Raw genomic sequence first — 21106 nt, 5'->3', positions numbered from 1 at the left:
CAAACTCAGAAAACACAATCAAGTGGGAGGGGTAGGGATTTAGCTAACTAGTGAGTGATACTGGAGAGCTCTGAGTCGGCTCACTTGCCCTGGTCTGAAAGCTCAGCTTCCTGAACACAATGTTTCTACTCTTGCAGCTATAAAAATATTTCAGAAAATAGTTTAGGTTGCCCCAGCAGATGGGAAGTTCCTCTATTAAAAGTTCCCTATAATCATTGCAAAGGAAAACAGGATGCTAACAGCCAACATGGAAATTCCACCTTAAAGGACTAAGTTTGAGTTTTCTGCTACATTTCCTTCCTCTCTACAAAAAAGAAACCATTAAACCAGAACTGGAAATTTGGTGCAAGATCATGCAGGTGTCAGAACTTGCACTGCATGTCTTCAGTTTTCATTGGCGCCTGCAGAAGGACTGAGCTGTGAGACTGGAAGTAGGGGATGATTGGACCTGCATTAGACTTTTACCAGAAAGGAGGAAGGCAGCAGCAAGAGTTACAAACACCTCTAAATCATACATTTTTGTCAAACAATTAAAGCCACCACCAGCCAGAAGTATTACCAGCAATCGTGGCTTTAAATTACTTGGGTGTCCCTCTTGACACATATGCTTGATATTGAAGTGAGCAACAGTTGAATTTAGTAGAACAACAAACAGCGTCAAAATCTTAAATGAGAAATTCAAAGTAGCTAAGTTACCAAGTGTATTGAAAACTGTCTAAGAGATGGTATATAGTCAAGAACACCGTATCAAGATGGAGATGTTTGTAACGAGCTACAACAGGGACCAGTGTTGGGATCAGTTTTATTTAACACCTTTATTATGATCTGCACACCTAGACAAACACCAGATTAATAAATTTACAAGTGGTGCTGACTGGGAGCAATTGCAACACCAGTCACAAGACAGAAACAGAAAGTTATTTAACAGACAAGGAGAGAAAGCAAGCTTTAGCTATAAAAAATGCCACTCATACATCTGGGGGAAATAATCTAAAGCATGGGAAGGAGAAACATGGGAAGCAATAAGGGTGAAAAACCTAAGAGGTGATAGAGAACAGCAAGTGTTAGCATGCAGTGCATCATGGCTCCAAAAACCCCATCAATTTGTAACTGAAAAGGCATCCCAGTATAGGGAGATTATGATTTTCTATCTACACATCTCAGGTGCGATTTCACAAAATACTGCTTTCAGTTTTGGGTACCCTATCAGCAGAAAGATACTGACAAGTTGAAGGGCCTTTAGAGACGTACAAACATTCAGGGGCAGGAGGGACTGATTTATGAAGGAAATGTTGAAAAGAGCTAGATATGAATAGCTGGTTACTTAGCCAGCTTAAGTAGGTGGGAAGAAATCTACAAATATTTGAAGAATGTAAGCACCAAGAAGAGAGGATTTCAGCGTGCTACAAAATGGTACTATTAGCATTAACGAAGTAAACAAGGCTTGAAAAATCCAGTCACCACAGGCAAGAGGGAAGCTGACTTTAGCAAGTGAGGATGACCAACACCATCAACTGTTGCAGAGGTGAAGCTTGCTTTTAAAAAATGTCCATCCTTGTAGTTGCAAAGTTAACCTACCAAAAGTGAGTTGTGTTCAAACAGGTACAATGTCATTTTCCAGAAACTACAGACTGCTCCAGTACACCCGTTGCAGTTTAGAGATTTTCCATACAGCAGCAAAAAGCAAAGTCACATTTATAACAAGACTGCAAGAATTTGCCAGGAAACCAACCCTATGAGCTGGGAAATAATAGGTGGGTTCCTGTGACACAGTGCTGAATGGGGCTTGTTACCCCCCCCCAGAGACAAAGAGGTGACAGAACCTATGGTGGGGGTACCAGAGTTCAGAGGAACCCTGCAAATACACCTCTACCCCGATATAATGCTGTCCTCGGGAGCCAAAAAATCTTACCACGTTATAGGTGAAACTGCGTTATATCAAACTTGCTTTGAGCCGCCGGAGTGCGCAGCCCCGCCCCATCAGAACACTGCTTTACCGCCTTATATCCGAATTCGTGTTATATCGGGTTGCGTTATATCGGGGTAGAGGTGTAGCTAAGTTTGGCCTGGATTTTGAGTTTCGAATTCCTTTTGTAAATAAAGCCAAGCCTCTGGAAGAGGAGTGAGTTCTCACCTGCTACAAGTTACAGACATTTTGGAGCAGGATGGGGAAATCTGCCTATAAGATTCAACACTTTCACAGTCTCTATTCCTAACTTAATGTAAAGAAGTCAAACTATCAAGGCCCAATCTAAGAACCTGGACGATAACAGGTTTTTAAGTTGAACCTTAAGTTAAGGGTAAACTGCTAGCCAAGAAGTCCCAAGCTATGCTTTAGAGCAGTGGTTCCCAAACAGTGGGGCACGCCCTGGAGGAACGTTCAGGAGCATGCACGGCAGGGCTCGGGCAAGCTCCCATGGGGGGGGGCATGGAGGGGGTGCCACTCAGTCCTGCTCTGCCCCAGCCCAGCTCTGCCCCCAGCCACAGCTCCTCTCCGCCCCCAGGCCAGATCTGCCTTTATTCCCCAGTTCTGCCCCCAGCCCAACCTCCTCTGCTGAGCCAACTGTGGAGTAATGGGGAAGAGAGGCACGGCCAGATTCATTACTGGTAAGAGGGCGGGGGGGAGATAGGAAAAGTTTGGACACCGTGGCTTTAGAGACATGCATCACCCAAGTACGATGACACATTCAGACAATGCTCAAAGGAGAACCAGAGTAATGTAAGGAACTATTTTCAAGGGCTTGGTAACAAGTCTTTACATCTCTATTTTTCTGTTCTTCCACAGGTATGCAGCCTACAATCCAAAGGCAGCCATGGCTTAAAGATTCTTCATGTCAATCAAAAATTCACACTAAGCCTGAACCTGACCACAGCCCTTGGGTTGTTTTCTTTACGTGTAAGATCTGGGTTGAAAAGCAGAGGAGAGGACAGGATTAAAGTAAAGCTTACTTACTTGCAATATCCTGTGCCATTGCGATAGGAGATGCATTTTCCCTCATTGATACAAGGCTTAAAAACATCTAGGCACTGTAAAGCTGAAAGAAAAGCAATAGAGAGTTAAGCCAGTAACCATCATATATCATAGCAGTATTAAAACACTTAAGTGTTTAATATTTAAAACTTCAAAAGTAGCCCAAGGGATTGCAAAAGGAACCAAATTCACAATGCTTGTGTAGTGGAGCAACATGGGGGCACTAAAAACATCTAGTTTCTTTTAACAGACAGACTTTCAAAACAAAGCACAGTAACTCTAGCAAACAATGAAGATGTTAGTGGCATTGCTCCAATGTATAGGACACAATGGTTTCAAACTTTACACCTTGGCTAGGAGCCACCCTTAAATAAAAGAAGCTCCTGATGAACTTTCTACTTAGAACATCCTGCACCACACTCTTTTTCCATCCCTTCTTTCCAAACTCTTGGGACATATGCATTAAAAGAGAGGCTCTTTTCCTCAATATCTCACATGCATTTGCTGCTTATTCTCCAAATTAATCCAGAAATTGCTATGACATCACAGTTAATGTGACAATTATGACTGATCAGAAGATTATGGCTGGGAGATAAACATGAGCAAATTAACTTTTAAGAAACAAAGATTTGTATAACAGAGAAGGAAAGACATTCTGTAGACTGAATATAGAGACTTTTTAGCGAGGCATCAAGCATGGTCTAGTGGATAAGACACTAACGGAATAAGGAGACCTAGGTTCTACTTCTGGTTTTGCCACTTGCCTGCTGGATGATCTTGAGCAAGTCACTCCACCTCTGTGCCTCTGTTTTACCCCCACTTAGCCCCCCAGGCCTTTGTCTATTTAGAGCAGGGGTGGGCAAACTGGGGCCCCCGGGCGGGGGAGGGGCGGGGGAGAGGCAGAGGGCTCCATGCGTTGCCCTTGCCTCCAGGCACCGCCCCCCACAGTTCCCATTGGCCGGGAATGGGGAACCATGGCCAATGGGAGCTTCGGGGGAGGTACCTGGAGGCTCAGCAAGGGCAGTGCACGCCTAGCCCTCCACGCCCCCCTCCCCAGGGGCCACAGTGCTTCCTGGAGTGGCGTGGGGCTGGGGACAGGGCAGGCAGGCACGGAGCCTGCCCTGGCCCTGGTGCGCACCACTGCCACCTTGGAGCCGCTTCAGGTAAGAGGTGCAGGGCTGGAGCCTGAACCCCTCCTGTACCCCACCCCCCAACTCCCTGCCCTAAACCTCCTGCCTGCACCTTGCACCTCTTCTGTACCCCAAACCTCCTGTCCTGAGACCCCTTGTATACCCTGCACCTCTCCTGTACCCCAACCCCTGCCCTGAGCTCCCTGACGCACTCCGCACCCCTCCTGCACCACAACCCCCTGCTCTGAGCCCCCTCCCACAGTCCGTACCCCTCCTGCACCTCAACCCCCTTCCCTGAGCCCTCTCATACACTCCCCGCACCCCCCCTCTGCCCCAATCCCTTGCCCTGAGCCCCTTCCTGCACACCACACTCCCTCCCACACTCCGCACTCCCTCCCGCACCCCAACCCCCTGCCCTGGCCCTGCATACAATTTCCCCACCCAGATGTGGCCCTCGGCCCAAAAAGTTTGCCCACCCCTGATTTAGACTGTCAGCTTAAAGATGCTGTGTGTTTGTAAAGCACTAAACACCACTGATCTTGGTTAAGGCCTCTAGGAGCTTCAGTAATATACTGCCCCCTCTTGCACTGCTATTCTGATCTACAGACCCATGTGTTCCATATGCTGCAGAACAGGCAGCCTCTTATTTCAGTTTTGCTTTATTTGATTTGCATCAAATCCTGAACATTTAACTTCAGCTTCTGTATTTGGATTACTTGTATTTGAGTGAAGCAGACACCTATATCCAGGAGTAATCTGATAAAACAGAGGTGGAGGGGGACTCCTTGTCCAACCAGCACTTAGGGTCTAAATTGTGGACATGAATTTCTCCAACAAGGAACAGAGCTGGTGGGAGGCCCCAGACACAAAGCAACAGAGGCAGAGTTATCAGGCCTACTAAAGTTTCTCGGCATCCAATTATGTCTGCAAACCAGACAACTCAGAAAGGATTGCAGTTACTATATCAGGCTTGAAATGTTATTGCTCAACAATCCTTGAGAATGTAAATAATTCATATACCCTATAAGGTGTGCAGGAAAACGCTGTAAACTCACAACCCAACCAAAATAAAATAAATTAAGTCCAATATCTAAAGCTACAGCAATTCTATTCCTCACAAAATGTGAATGCCTGTTTCTTATTAACTTGATTTCAGAAAATGGGGCACTTAGAGACAGTACAGCCTCTGCTCAGTAGTCAGGAAATGAACAAAATTCCTCTCTGAGCCCCTTAGGATAACCTATTAGGTCAGGGTTACTAGGCAACAAGAGCTTTAACACAGATTTACAACAGTTATTTTCCAGCAACTGTCAAAAAGTTCAGTCTGATTACACTTTGCACCCATGGCCTACTCTTTCTCCACTTACTCTTTCTCCACATAACCCACACCCCATAGTTATATTTACAACTGTATCCCCAACATTACTGGTGCAACAGCCTAATTGCTCCCACAGCAAATGTTAAATTTGGGCCAGTATGGTTTTTAATTGTAAAGTGTCTGGGCATTTAAGATTTAGCAACTTCACCCTCTATGGTCCTCTATTATCCTCGAAGTAGGACAAGAAATAAAGTGGCTATTAGCAAATTTTAATGGACTGGCCCAGGAAGACAGAGGTGTGTGTTCATATGTCTCTACCTCAGTGATTGAATTTTCAATCTACCCACACTGATAAGGCCAATACAATGACAACTAGAAGATTTGGTTTATTTCCTCTTCACCAGTACTTGCAAACAGATTTCCATATTAGCTTTGAAGCCTTGTGTCACGGAGTGTGGGGGAGTCAGGGCCCTGCAACCCCCACTTCCTGCGATTCACCATGACTCTCAGCCAGGCAGTAAAACAGAAGGTTTATTAGATGACAGGAACATAGTCTAAAACAGAGCTTGTGGGTACAGAAAACAGGACCCGTCAGTCAGGTCCATCTTGGGAGGGTGGGAAGTTCAGACCCAGGTTCTGGGCCTCCCCCCATCTCCCCAGGAAGCTCCAAAACTGAAACTCCCTCCAGCCCCTCCTTTGGTCTTTGTCTCTTTCCTAGGTCAGGAAGCCACCTGATCTCTTTGTTCTCTGTAACGGGGTGGTCACCCGCTCCTGCCCTGAAGGGTTTGAAATCAGCCCTGGGAGAGGGCTGCTGCTAGGAAAGCAGGGAGCCTCGGGGGATTGGGGAAACAGCCACAGCTGTGGCCACGCCCCAATCAAGCCACAGCTGGCCTGTATAAAAAGGCCAGTGGGCCAGAAGCACAGACAGACTCTCTCTGCCTTCAGAAAGAGAGGGGCCTGGCTGCTGGGAAGCTCAGGGTGCCTAGAGTGAGGTAGGGCTGGGGAAAGGCTAGAGGGGCTGGGGAGCTCCGGGATGCAGGGCCTTGTCCAAGGCCCCAGAGAGGCACTGTGTTGCAGAGAGAGGCAGCAGGTCCAGACCCAACCTTGCCTATGAGGAGTGGCTTTTACACTGCAGTCTGCCCCAGGGAGCGGGGGCTTGATGATGACTGGCAGTAGCCCAGACTGAGGCAAGGTGGGGATTAGAGGGTTGGGGGTTCCCCAGAGAGGGGAGATCCAGAGGCAGAGTGTGGGGGTATTGCCAGGGGGCAGCACCCCAGATAAAAGGGCACCAGGGTCCAGGAGGGACACGGAGCCAGCGGCAAGCGGGACACCGGCCTGCAGAGGGTGCTCTGGAGGCTGGCAAGCTAATTCCCTGAGATGACCAGCAGGAGGCGCCGCAGGGGTGAGTCCCACATTCTACATTCTCCAACACCTTCAGTTGGCACCTTGCAGGGGATCACTTGAGAGGAGACAGGGTGTCGGCCATGCTCTGTACAGACAGCATCACACCTGCCTAGGGCTCTGCAACAATCACACACCCTTATCCCACCACCTAGATACTTAAGAAATGCATAGAGGAAACTGAGACACCCACACAGTATTCAGAGGAAACCTTAACAACATTCCCACTTTGTCACTACAATGAAAACTTATTGTTTGACTTTTTGTAACCCAGTCAAAAGTGTAACTAGCATTTTGCCACCAATATAGACTTAACTTTCAATAGCATCTTGGCATGGCCAAGAATAAGGAAATAAGAGGGTGACTGCATTCAGTTTTTCTATAAAGATCCTGCAGCGCAGTGAATCAAAGTAGAGCAGCACAGGCAAAGAAGAGTAGATTCTTACAGTAGCAAGAAATGTGTGCAGCCTCTGTCCCAGTTTATCAGCCCAAAGACTAGAACAGAAGAGCAAAGATTAAGTCCCTCTGTTTTTCCAACAAAATAGCATTACCTTGAACTGCTGCCTAGCAGATCATTAAGGCACTGAGGGTTACGTTGTCAGTTTCAATAGCTGTACAAATTGGACAGTACAAATCAAGCATTTAACTGTAGTGCATAATAGGGCATGATAATCCAATACTGACTAAACAGAAGTGGAAGCGACTACTTTGTGTACTTCCTTCAGCTTGGACAATTAAAATAGACTAAACAAAAACAATCAAATATAAATAAGATTAAAATTGTTCCAATTACATTACAAATATTTAAAATTACTGAAAGAGGTACTCAAAAAGCTAAAATAGTTTAACCTGAAAACATTCTTTTATATACACAAGGGAAATTAGAGTCTATGGCTCCCATAGCAAAATTAGCTTCTTCTCTGTGCAAGAAGCACTGCTAAAATTATCATGAAATGCAGGAAGACAATTTAATAATGAACGCAAAGAAATAAGCAACTTCAGTTACTTCGTTTACATCAAAAACCATGTCTAGGCTACCTTACCAAGCTACGCACAAGAGTCAGAAAATAAAAGTAAAGCTTCCAATATCATTAACTCACCCACAATAAACAGTATATTAAGGTTATGCTAAACATAGAGTTACCTGAAAATGTACTGTATGCTCAACATGAAGGAAGAGGGTATTATCTGGAAAGACAAAATAGACTGACCAGATCTTTCTTCTAAAGTTGCACACGGACCAAGTGGATCAAACAGGTTTTTGAGTCATGTTGTCACTGATTCTTACCCCTTCTCTCAAAAGATCCCTCCTGCCTTCATTAATCATTAGGTTAGCGTATAACTAATCTGCCTCTTCAGCCTGAAAGAGCTGCTATGACTTTGTCTCCTTTTCTTTTGTCAGAAAATTCGTTTTCTTAGAGTACATCTTCACGACAGCATTCACTCAGGTGATTGGCAACTGGGTGCCTAGGCCGGGTGTGAGCAGCCACAGTACAAAGCCACACCTGAATTACTGTGTCCTCACTGGTGCTGTGCTCACCCGTGTGCCTTGCTAGGACTGCCAAGCACATCCTACTGTTCTTTGTGCGGCAGTAAACTGAGCTGCTCCATGATTCTTTCTGAGTGAAGTGTGAGAGAATTTGTCTGTCTTCTAGGCACATGGGGAAAATTGTGGGAAGGCACTGGAGGACTATCAGTACTCTAGTGGTTTAGCCTGCATCCTCACTGCTAAGTGTGTGGATTACCAGACCAAGTGAAAACAACACTCAGGCTCTATCCCTAGCAAGGCCAACTAGCCCAGGCTGAAAGAACCAAACGCACATGAGGGTCGTGTAGGTGAACAGAAGGGTTTTTTGTGGCAACACCCAAGCAAAAAACCTAAATTAATTCTGCAGTGAAGACATACACTGAGTAGATCCAAATCCTCAGCCAGTAGGTCTACTTTAGCCTGCACATCAGGCCATATCTCCAAGGATATTATAGTGAAAGAGTTGGCAGCCACAGATATGACAGCATCAGATGCATTGAATGACGTTCCCAAGGAACTGACTCTTACAACATCCTAAGCATCTTGCCCGAAAGATGTTCATGCAAATGTGACAATTTATCCCAGATTTAACTTCACTGGCAAAGGAACCTCTTAATGAGTGATGTGCAAGGTTAACGAGAGAGAGAGAGAGAGAAAAAAAAAGTAAGCTCGTGCCCCTTCTTGATTCTTTATGATGTAAACAGCAACCTGAAAGCTGTGATTTTTTGTATACGTCTGCTTTTTTTTTACCTTAGAGATTCAGGCCCAATCTAGGCTTGAAAGTTGAAAAGAAATAGTGAAGTTTTATCCCAAGAATTAAGGCCTTGTCTACACTACAGGAGAAATTTGATCTAAGCTACGCAATTTGAGTTACATGAATAGCGTAACTCAAATCGATGTAGCTTAGAACTACTTACCACAGGGTCCACACTACGTGATGTCAACTGGAGATGCTCTCCCGTCGACTCCCCCTACACTTCTCGATCCAGTGGAGTACAGGAGTTGATGGGAGAGCGATCTGCGGTCAATTTAGCGGGTCTTCTTCACTAGACCCACTAAATTGACCGTCGATGCATTGATTGCCATTCGTGGATCCCCCAGTAAGTGTAAACAAGCCCTATGAGAGTTAGAGTTCAGCTATTAAGAGAAGGCTTTCAGCGGGCATCTAAATGCCATACTTGGAGACAACTGAAAAGGCCCTCATATCTGGCTGAAACAGAGATATCATGATGGGGTGATAAGGTTAATAAACTCATAAGAACAGCCATACTGGGTCAGACCAATGGTCCACCTTGCCCAGTATCCTGTCTTCCTACAGTGGTCAATGCCAGGTGCTTCAGAGGGAATGAACAGAATAGGTAATCATTAAGCGATCCATCCCCTATTGCCCATTCCCAACTTCTGGTAAACAGAGGCCAGGGACACTTGAGAGCCTGCAAGCCTTTGCATCCCTGCCCATCCTGGCTAATAGCCATTGATGGACCTAGTCTCCATGAACTTATCTAGCTCTTTTCCGAACCCTGTTATACTCTTGGCCTTCGTAACATCCTCTGGCAAAGAGCTGCACAGGTTGACTATAGATTAAAAAGGGACGAGTGAAATACAAATGTAAAATGTAAAAGAGTAGTAAAATATAAAATTGTTAAAGATTGTTGAATTCAGGCAATCACAAATCTTTATGCCTCCAACTATAAGGCATCTTGGGGGAAATTATGGAATATGTTGAGGCTATCATGCCAAGGTTAACTCAGGAATAGTTGATAGACTTAGAAAGACCAATAAAGAAAGGTGGTAACATAAGCTATTACAATCAAAGCCAACACAAAAATCCCAGGACAAAGTGGTTTTCAGTAGAGTTTTATACAATGACAGATATTAGATATCACTACAGGTAAGACAACCATGCTAATGATTTCTTAGAGTAAGGAAACTCCCACTATAATGAAAGATGGTATAACAAATAAAGCTGCAAAGACAAACTACTACACATGACTCATTTAAACCAATTTTGCTTGTTAATGTAGAAAATATTTTCAAAGACTGGCCAGAATAGAAACAGTCCTGCCTCAATTAATACACACTGATCAAACAGATTTCATCCATAACATACAACTGAGTGAAAACAGACAAGTCATAAGAGTAATTCATGATAGGCAGAACAGAACAACCCAAATAAAGGTCTGCTGTTATCCTTAGATGCTGAGGTGGCCTTTGATAAAGTAGAGTGGTCTTTCCTACAAACACTGCTATCAAGGATGAGTTTTGGAGGCAATATGAAGACATGGATAAATATGACTCCCCTTCTACTAGGACAAAAGTTAATAAGATACACTCCCAAGAACTCTAACTACAAACAGGAACCAGACAACGCTATCCTCCTTTATTGAACTCCTGGCACAAAATATATGGCAAAATAGCAGCATAACAGGGGTTAACAATTAATAAAACAGAACATAAAATTGTGCTGCATACAGACAATGTAATACTAATGGTTTCCAAGTTAGTGAAATCTAAGGCTTCTGAAAAATGAATGAATTCAGGGATATATCAGGCTATACAATTATCACACACACACATACACACACGCACACAGAGAGAGCTAGAGGAATCTATGATGAGAAAGCTGCAAGATGTATTTGAGTTTGTCATCTAAACTAAACATTTAATAGTCAATCTCTCTCCTATCCTCAATCAGCATATGAATTTTTCCTCCCATTATTTCAATCTGGAAAAAAATGCACTGGTCTTGGATGCATACCAGCCATTACAATTAATTATCTGCCATAATGAAATTTCCCATTTAAGGCTCTAACTAATATGGATATCAAAAAGAACTTGAGTAATGATAATAAATAATATCGCACTCTTGTCTAGTGTCTTTCATCAGCAGACCTCTAAGCACTTTACAAAGGAGATCAGTATCATTATTCCATTTTACAGATAGGGAAACTAAGGCACAGAGAGAAGAAGTGACCTGCCCAAGGTTGCCCAGCAGGCAGAGCCAAAAATAGATCCTAGGTCTCCTGAGTCCCAGTCCAGTGCTCTACCCATTAGGCTACACTGCTGCTTTGTACGATCCAATAAGTTACCCAGAAAAAAACAAGAAAACTCTATAGACCCACTCGAAAAGGGACTGGCAGTACCAAATTTACTAATATATCACTGAACAGCTCAACTAAAGTTACCATCAGCCTTGTACCATGGTGACCCCAGTAAACGCGTGGTGGAAATCAAACAGGACTTTAAAAATAAATGTAGTGCATTGATTTTTTTACCTAAGAAATAGAGACTAACACAAAAAGAAAAATATCCATGTCCCATGGTGACACTGTGGATACGGAATTTGATATAAACAGGTAGACCCTGCAGTCCCCACTTACACCCATCAGAAACAATCTAGAATTTCAAGGATTATGTAATCCAATAGAGAATAAATAGGAGGAAAAAGGGTACACACAACCATCAGAGAGCTATTCTATAATAAACTTATGGATATTAATACCATCAAAGAACTCATGGGGAATATTATTATACCAGTCTGGGCTTATTTGTTACTAAGGCATTATAGATTCTAGGACTGGAAGGGACCTCGAAAGGTCATCGAGTCCAGTCCCCTGCCCACATGGCAGGACCAAATACTGTCTAGACCATCCCTGATAGACATTTATCTAACCTACCCTTAAATATCTCCAGAGATGGAGATTCCACAACCTCCCTAGGCAATTTATTCCAGTGTTTAACCACTCTGACAGTTAGGAACTTTTTCCTAATGTCCAACCTAGACCTCCCTTGCTGCAGTTTAAACCCATTGCTTCTGGTTCTATCCTTAGAGGCTAAGGTGAACTAGTTTTCTCCCTCCTCCTTATGACACCCTTTTAAATACCTGAAAACTGCTATCATGTCCCCTCTCAGTCTTCTCTTTTCCAAACTAAACAAACCCAATTCTTTCAGCCTTCCTTCATATGTTATGTTCTCAAGACCTTTAATCATTCTTGTTGCTCTTCTCTGGACCCTTTCCAATTTCTCCACATCTTTTTTAAAATGCGGTGCCCAGAACTGGACACAATACTCCAGCTGAGGCCTAACCAGAGCAGAGTAGAGCGGAAGAATGACTTCTCGTGTCTTGCTCACAACACACCTGTTAATACATCCCAGAATCATGTTTGCTTTTTTTGCAACAGCATCACACTGTTGACTCATATTTAGCTTGTGGTCCACTATAACCCCTAGATCCCTTTCTGCCATACTCCTTCCTAGACAGTCTCTTCCCATTCTGTATGTGTGAAACTGATTTTTCCTTCCTAAATGGAGCACTTTGCATTTATCTTTGTTAAACTTCATCCTGTTTACCTCAGCCCATTTCTCCAATTTGTCCAGATCATTTTGAATTATGACCCTGTCCTCCAAAGCAGTTGCAATCCCTCCCAGTTTGGTATCATCCGCAAACTTAATAAGCGTACTTTCTATGCCAATATCTAAGTCGTTGATGAAGATATTGAACAGCACCGGTCCCAAAAGAGACCCCTGCGGTACCCCACTCGTTATGCCTTTCTAGCAGGATTGGGAGCCATTAATAACAACTCTCTGAGTACGGTTATCCAGCCAGTTATGCAACCACCTTATAGTAGCCCCATCTAAATTGTATTTTGCCTAGTTTATCGATAAGAATATCATGCGAGACTGTATCAAATGCCTTACTAAAGTCTAGGTATACCACATCCACAGCTTCACCCTTATCCACAAGGCTCGTTATCCTATCAAAGAAAGCTATCAGATTGGTTTGACATGATTTGTTCTTCACAAATCCATGCTGGCTGTTCCCTATCACCTTACCACCTTCCAAGTGTTTGCAGATGATTTTCTTAATTACTTGCTCCATTATCTTCCCTGGCACAGAAGTTAAACTAACTGGTCTGTAGTTTCCTGGGTTGTTTTTATTTCCCTTTTTATAGATGGGCACTATATTTGCCCTTTTCCAATCTTCTGGAATCTCTCCCGTCTCCCATGATTTTCCAAAGATAATAGCTAGAGGCTCAGATACCTCCTCTATTAGCTCCTTGAGTATTCTAGGATGCATTTCATCAGGCCCTGGTGACTTGCAGGCATCTAACTTTTCTAAGTGATTTTTAACTTGTTCTTTTTTTATTTTATCTGCTAAACCTACCCCCTTCCCATTAGCATTCACTATGTTAGGCATTCCTTCAGACTTCTCGGTGAAGACCGAAACAAAGAAGTCATTAAGCATCTCTGCCATTTCCAAGTTTCCTGTTACTGTTTCTCCCTCTTCACTAAGCAGTGGGCCTACCCTGTCTTTGGTCTTCCTCTTGCTTCTAATGTATTGATAAAAAGTCTTCTTGTTTCCCTTTATTCCCGTAGCTAGTTTGAGCTCATTTTGTGCCTTTGCCTTTCTAATCTTGCCCCTGCATTCCTGTGTTGTTTGCCTATATTCATCCTTTGTAATCTGTCCTAGTTTCCATTTTTTATATGACTCCTTTTTATTTTTTAGATCATGCAAGATCTCGTGGTTAAGCCAAGGTGGTCTTTTGCCACATTTTCTATCTTTCCTAACCAGCGGAATAGCTTGCTTTTGGGCCCTTAATAGTGTCCCTTTGAAAAACTGCCAACTCTCCTCAGTTGTTTTTCCCCTCAGTCTTGATTCCCATGGGACCTTACCTATCAGCTCTCTGAGCTTCCCAAAATCTGCCTTCCTGAAATCCATTGTCTCTATTTTGCTGTTCTCCCTTCTACCCTTCCTTAGAATTTCAAACTCTGATTTCATGATCACTTTCACCCAAGCTGCCTTCTACTTTCAAATTCTCAACGAGTTCCTCCCTATTTGTTAAAATCAAGTCTAGAACAGCTTCTCCCCCTAGTAGCTTTTTCAACCTTCTGAAATAAAAAATTGTCTGCAATGCAGTCCAAGAATTTGTTGGATAGTCTGTGCCCCGCTGTGTTATTTTCCCAACATATATCCGGATAGTTGAAGTCCCCCAACACCACCAAACCTTGGGCTTTGGATGATTTTGTTAGTTGTTTAAAAAAAGCTTCATCAACCACTTCCATCTGGTTAGGTGGCCTATAGTAGACTCTTAGCATGACATCACCCTTGTTTTTTACCCCTTTTAGCCTAACCCAGAGACTCTCAACACTTCCATCTCCTATGTCCACCTCTACCTCAGTCCAAGTGTATACATTTTTAATATATAAGGTATAACACTGGTTATCTCCACATGGTATAATGAAAGATTACTGATGGACCTAGAACAGTGGTTTTCAACCTTTGGTCCATGGACCCCTGGGAGTTCACAGAATGTCTCTAGGATTTCCAAAGGGGTCCACGCCTCCATTTGAAATTTCTTAGGGGTTTGCAAATGAAAAAAGGTTGAAAACCTCTGATCTAGAAGATAAGACTACCTCTACAGAAAAATGGAAAGAGCATCTAAAATAAATATCACTTTGGAACAAAGGGAAAATATCTGGAGAAAGGATCAATACCTCATTTATTTATGTATCCATTAAGGAAAACTACAAAATATTTTACCAATGGTACGTTGCTCCATTTCAGCTAAGAAAAATATATAGAGGAGTCAAATCCTGGAAAAGATATGAAGGAATAGGGACCTCTCTGCATAAAGAGTGGGAATGCCCTAAAATTTAGGGGCGCGGGGAGTCAGAAATAGAATTTAAGCTAACTAGTTAGGCTACCCAGAAAACCTATGGTAAATCTATCAGATTACAGTACAAAAAAAAGAGTATTGACTCTAGGAAGGACCCATCAATAAACATAATTATTACTAGCAGCCAGATGGTGAGATAGTTCACTTTTGGAAAAGGACAGTTCTTCCAACAGTAGTGGCATGGAGAAATAAAGTAGAGAAAATCCTTTCAATGAAAAAATGATAGCCTTATATCAGGATGAAGTCAATTTTATAAATTACTAGTTACCATTTTGGGAATCTGAATAAGCAAAATACAGATAAGGTGTTGCTAAAATGCAAATGAGTCTTTAAAGGTAGCAGATATTGGTTATGAATAAGGTTTGTTAATACTTGTATGAAAAATTCATGTTTGTTAATAATGACAAATTTTTTGAAGAGGGAAAGGCCTTTTAAATCAAACTGATTAAACTTTGTTTTGTTTCTGTAGAGATCTATTCTGTAGAGAGAGAGAGGGATAGCTCAGTGGTTTGAGCATTGGCCTTCTAAACCCAGGGTTGTGAGTTCAGTCCTTGAGGGGGCCATTTAGGGATCTAGGGCAAAATCAGTACTTGGTCTGGCTAATGAAGGCGGGGGCTGGACTTGATGACCTTTCAAGAGCCTATCTCCTAGAACTGGAAGGGACATCTCCATTTAACCTCCGTGACTAACAAAGGATTAATTCACTCAAAAGGTTAAATATTAATATAATATATAATACCACATCTTCAAATGAGATATTAAGAGCTCACAACATCCTCTAGACCTCCAACAAAACCAGGAAGATTAGACTTTATATTCCTGATAGTTCTATGGAAAACCAAGCAGAATGCTTATTAAAAAGCCATTCCAGGCATTTTTATACCCTAAAGCAATAAAAAGAGCACAAGCCCAGTATTTTCAAATCTTTTGATCTCACTTAATATAGCAGACTGCAACTTCCTTCCACTGTGTTGATCTTCCTGGTTTCTTATGGTACTGTGGGTGTAAGGCAGGGGTCTCAAACTCAATTTACCTTAGTGCCAGTGCCAGTCCTCAAATCCTCCCAGTGGGCCAACGTCACTCATGCCACCCAGAACCCGCCTCCCAAAAACTCTGCCTCCCACCTGCCCAAGGCTCTGGGAAAGAGTTTGGGTGGGGGAGGAGGTCTGCGGTAGGGGATTGGGGTGCAGGCTCTGGGAGGGAGTTTGGGTGCAGAAGGGGTGAGAGGTTGTCCTCTGAGAGGGAGTTTGGGTGGGAGAGGGGGTCGGGGTGCAGGTTCTGAGATGCATTTGGGGGCTGAGGGAGTGTGGAGATGGGGTGCAGGCTCTGGGAGGGAGTTGGGGGTGAAGCATTTACCTGGAGCTCCAAGGCAGGGCAGCGCGGGGGGCCTCTACGCGCTTCTGCCCCCAGGCACCGCCCCCCCAGTGTCCCATTGGCCGCATGGGCACTCAGGGCAGGGGCAGCGTGCGGAGGCACAGCCCCACCCTGCCCCTGGGCTGCAGGGAGGGGCCGGCAGCCACTGCAGCGAGCAGGCAGATGCTGTTCAGCTCCGCTGCACTGCCAGGGCCCCTGAGCGGGGAGATCCTGGGGACGGCAGGTGGGGCCAAGGGAGAGACCCGGCCCCAAAACTGCTAGAGCCCCACAGGTCACATTGGGGAGGCTCACAGGCCGCAGATGGCCCATGGGCCGGGAGTTTGAGACCCCTGTAAGGTTTAACACCTTTAGAGATAGCTCAGAGGTTTGAGCATTGGCCTGCTAAACCCAGGGTTGTGAGTTCAATCCTTGAGGGGTGCCATTTGGGGATTTAGTTAGGGATTGGTCGTGCTTTGAGCAGGGGGTTGGGCTAGATGACCTTCTGAGGTCCCTTCCAACCCTGATATTCTATGATAGCCACAGCTTATCTAGCTAAGACCAAAAGGAAACATGAATCATGTGAGAAAAGTACTCAGATCCTTGCATGGAAATTGGTAAAGCCCAGCAACTTTCTTCACTACAAGTGGTTTGAACAGAAGGATAAACTAAAGATCCTCAGCAGGGCACTAAGTCCTCATTTCTAGAGAAAGCTACTATGGTGAGATTCTGTACACAGAAAACAAAGCTTGCAATGCAACACACTCCCAAGGTATGAGCTTCTACAACAGTGGAGAAAACTCCATGAAACTAATTGTTATCAGATACATTGAAACCACTGCCCATGAGCAATATCTCATAGTGAAATTTCCTCTACACTGTTCATCCCCTTGATCACTATCAAGCTTCAGAGAGTTCATCTGAAGGTCCTTACAAAGGGCAATACTATTCCCCCACCCACACCAACATTACATGAGACTGATCAGTAAAGAAGGGGCGTAGCTACAGGTGGGCTGGAATTAGCACCGAGGCCCACTCAATCCAAGCCTGAGGTATGTCAGAGGCATACTCATGTTAGCTCAATGAAAAAAATAAAACAGAATAAAGCCATGGAAGTGGTAGGAGGAACTGGTCACCATAAGTCCATGCCATTTGAGACGCTGGGTACATACTTGGGGTGGCTAGCCCCTCATGATGCTCTGGCTACGACTTCTGTTTTTAGGCACTAGCCCAAGCAAAGCTAGTGCAGTTACATCTATGCAAGCTCGGAATCAAACCCCCAACTTGAATGTAACCAGACTTTACGGGTATGTCGACACCACGTTCATGCTTCCAACTGCAACAGACAGACTTGTGCTAGCTCTGCTTGAACTAGCAAGCTAAAAATAGCTGGCCCTGAGATGGCATGGGCAGTGGCTCGTGCTAGCCACCTGAGTATGCACCAGGGAGTCCAGGTAGCTTTGTACTTGGTGGCTAGTTAAAGTATAGCTAGTGGGTGTCCGTTTAGTTCAGCTGGTAAGCAGCCGCACGCTCCCAGCTGCAGCACAGACATACCCCAGGGCTCCCTCCCCATCCCAGGACTCTCCCTTGGTAGACATGCCTGGCTGGGCTGAGGGATGCTCCACAGTGCGACTTGCAGAGAAGGTGCAGAGCCAGGGCAGGAAGGAGCCTCTATCTGACTTCAGGGACCAGGACAGATGGGCAGTTCCTGCCCAGAGGCATGGGGGTGGTGGGGAGGGGCACAGCATCCATTTATCAGCAAAGTGCGGGTCACAGCATGGCTGGGGCTGCGGTCTCCAACCCCCCAACAGGGCAGGGATTTATGGCGGGGCAAGCGTTTCCCAGCTGCCTACAGGCACAGCAACACAGCCCAGGGCACTTCCCTTCCCCATGCTCTTTCTGCCTGCCTTTCTCTCCCCCAACCCTGGCCACCTTCCCAGACCCACCCATAGCTACACCCAGGGAGGGAGGGAAGGACAAATGGACAGACGCGCACGCACACACACACCCATGAAGGAAAGTGGAAGTTCAGTCTCCAAACCTGCAGGCTTGCCCTGAGGACAGATTATTGTCCAGCCACCGTAAATTGAGCCCACCCTATCCACACCCTTGCAGTAAGGTACTGAAAGACCATGAGTCCAATGTAAATACACTGATGACATTCAGTTGTGTGTTTTCTTCATCAATGCAGCCCATGCCATCACCACAATTTTTCCAAGTACTAGGAATGTCAGTGAAGAGTAGCTGGCTCATACGGAACATGGGAAAGACAGATGTTACCAGAGAGAGGCAAGAAATTTGAGGCACGAGAGAACATCAATTCTTCCTTGAATCGAAGAATCGGAACAGTGCTCCTCAAGGTAGCCCTGGGACCCTGCTGGATTTCCCTCTGCTCTGAGGCACTCGTTGCATTAGAGACAAGGAACACTTTTTACCATCTGGAGTATGCTGAGCAGCAAAACTGCAGCTGCAGAACACCTTACTAGCAGAGATCAGACAGAGACCAGCCTTGCCCAAGTTCTAGTAAAAAGCAACGTTTACCTCTTTGATAAAGAAGGCAGTTGTGACGTTGCACTCCATATGTTTATGGAAATATGCTTATGAGTGTAAATATAATGTAACTGGAATATGCTTTATGCAAAAGGTCTCTTGTAAGGTATCATTACAAAGCTTATAATCTACTGACTGTGTTCATCCTATTTGTATGAATGTACCATTCTTGTATTTAAAACTAGAAATATGAAGTATTACTCTGAGGTGCTATTGTAATTCTACAAATTGTGGGCCATTAATGGTGGCTTAGAATCTTGATGGCTCCCATTAACTAGAACAACTGGTTGTAAATGTCTCTGTTTACTTGTACCCCTTCCTGTGTTCGTGTGAGTCTGGCCGGAAAGAATGGAGGCTTGGGGTCTCACACGACATGTGACCATGTCACCTGGTACTGGAATCTATCTTAAACCTGAGGCTTTTCCATTTAGATGGCGGGATGGTGACCCAGGGAGACAAAAGATTCCCGCCTTGTGCCAAAGCCATAAAAGGGGGTGGAACAGAACAAAGGGGACTGCAATCATGAGAAATCCCCTAGTTACCACCTGAGCTGGAACTAACAAGAACTGTACCAGGGGAAAGGATTGGACCCAGACTAAGGAGGACTCTGGTCTGTGAAAGAAGCTTATTGGAACAACTCTGAGGGTTAGATTTTCCTCTATTCAGTTTCTTAAATGTATTAGGCTTAGACTTGCCTGTTTTGTTTTATTTTGCTTGGTAACTTACTTTGTTCTGTCTGTTATTATTTGAAACCACTTAAATCCTACTTTTTATACTTAATAAAATCACTTTTGTTTATTAATAAACCCAGAGTAAGTGATTAATACTTGGGGGAGCAAACAGCTGTGCATATATCTCTATCGGTGTTATAGAGGGCTGACAATTTATGAGTTTACCCTATATAAGCTTTATACAGAGTAAAACGGATTTATTTGGGGTTTGGAACCCATTGGGAACTGGGTGTCTGGGTGATGGAGATAGGTGACTTGCTGAGCAATTTTTGGTTAAAGTCTGCAGCTTTGGGGGCATGGACCAGACCTGGGTCTGTGCTGCAGAAGACTAGCGTGTCTGGATCAACAAGGCAGGGTTCTGGAGTCCTAAGCTGGCAATGGAAAATGGGCTCAGAGGTAATTCCAGCACATCAGGTGACAGTCCCAAGGGGGTCTCTGTGACGAAACCCGTCACAACATTCTTGCAGTAACAGTAGCTTCCCAGGGTGACAAACTGGGGAGAATGAAGAAGAGAACAGTAAAAGAAAAATCATGCATCCCAGGAACACGGGAAGTTGAGAGAAAATTGCCCTTTCTCCAATGTACAGTTACCAATGATAGTAGGTATCTTACAAAAGGCTAAAATAGATTATATAAAGATTTGCCAACTGAAAGGTTGAAAGAACTTCAGAGGGATGGAACAGCACAGACAGGGATGGTGGAAGGATGTTTCGTGCCCTAGGCGAAACTTCCACCTTGCACCCCCGTCCCCCCGTCCCCCCGCCCTGAGGCACCCCCCCGCGGCAGCTCCCCACCCTGAGGCACCCCTGCCCCGCCTCCTCCTCAAGCTCACCATGGCTCCTTCACTTCTCCCGCCTCCCAGGCTGGCGGCGCCAATCAGCTTAGGTGCCGCCAGCCTGGGAGGCAGGAAAAGTGAAGCAGCCACGGCATGCTCAGGGAGGAGGCGGGGCAGGGGTGAGCTGGGGCGGGGAGTTCCCCTGTGTGCTGCCCCCCCCCCTTGCTGCAGGCGGCCCTCCCCGCACTCGACTGCCCCAGCTCCCTCCGCCTAAATGCCGGCGGCGACCGGGGTGGCATTTAGGCGGAGGTCCGAAGGTCCGGCCGCTGCAGTCGCTGCCGACGAAAATGGCGCCCCCCAAATCCTAGCGCCCTAGGCGGTCGCCTAAATGGTTGCACCGGCCCTGAGTACAGAGCTGATGCCACAGGCTTTCTAAGAGAAGAGAGATAATCTGGAATTTTCAGCTGTCCTCTTAAATAACAATTCTTGACTTCATAGGAAAAAAGCAACAACACTATGGACCTTGCTTATAGTATCAGGGAGTAGCCGTGTTAGTCTGTATCTACAAAAACAACAAGGAGTCTGGTGGCACCTTAAAGACTAACAGATTTATTTGGGCATAAGCTTTCGTGAGTAAAAACCTCACTTCTTCGGATGCAAAGGCTATGCATCCGA

At 44.9% G+C, this 21106-nt stretch overlaps 1 protein-coding gene across 1 annotated transcript in view; it reads right to left on the bottom strand.

Moving 5' to 3' along the window:
* The window catches only part of NOTCH2 (notch receptor 2), a 144686-nt gene that overhangs the window by 113804 nt on the left and 9776 nt on the right, over nt 1-21106 (bottom strand). Inside the window, exon 2 of the mRNA XM_034778983.1 lies at nt 2954-3035. Within this exon, the coding sequence (XP_034634874.1) occupies nt 2954-3035 (82 nt within the window). The remainder of the gene's footprint in view (nt 1-2953; nt 3036-21106) is intronic.

The sequence above is a fragment of the Trachemys scripta genome, chromosome 8, assembly GCF_013100865.1.
Source record: "Trachemys scripta elegans isolate TJP31775 chromosome 8, CAS_Tse_1.0, whole genome shotgun sequence".
Lineage (NCBI taxonomy): Eukaryota > Metazoa > Chordata > Testudines > Emydidae > Trachemys > Trachemys scripta.
Note: the sequence above shows the minus strand (reverse complement) of the source record. Positions and strands in the feature narration are given on the sequence as shown.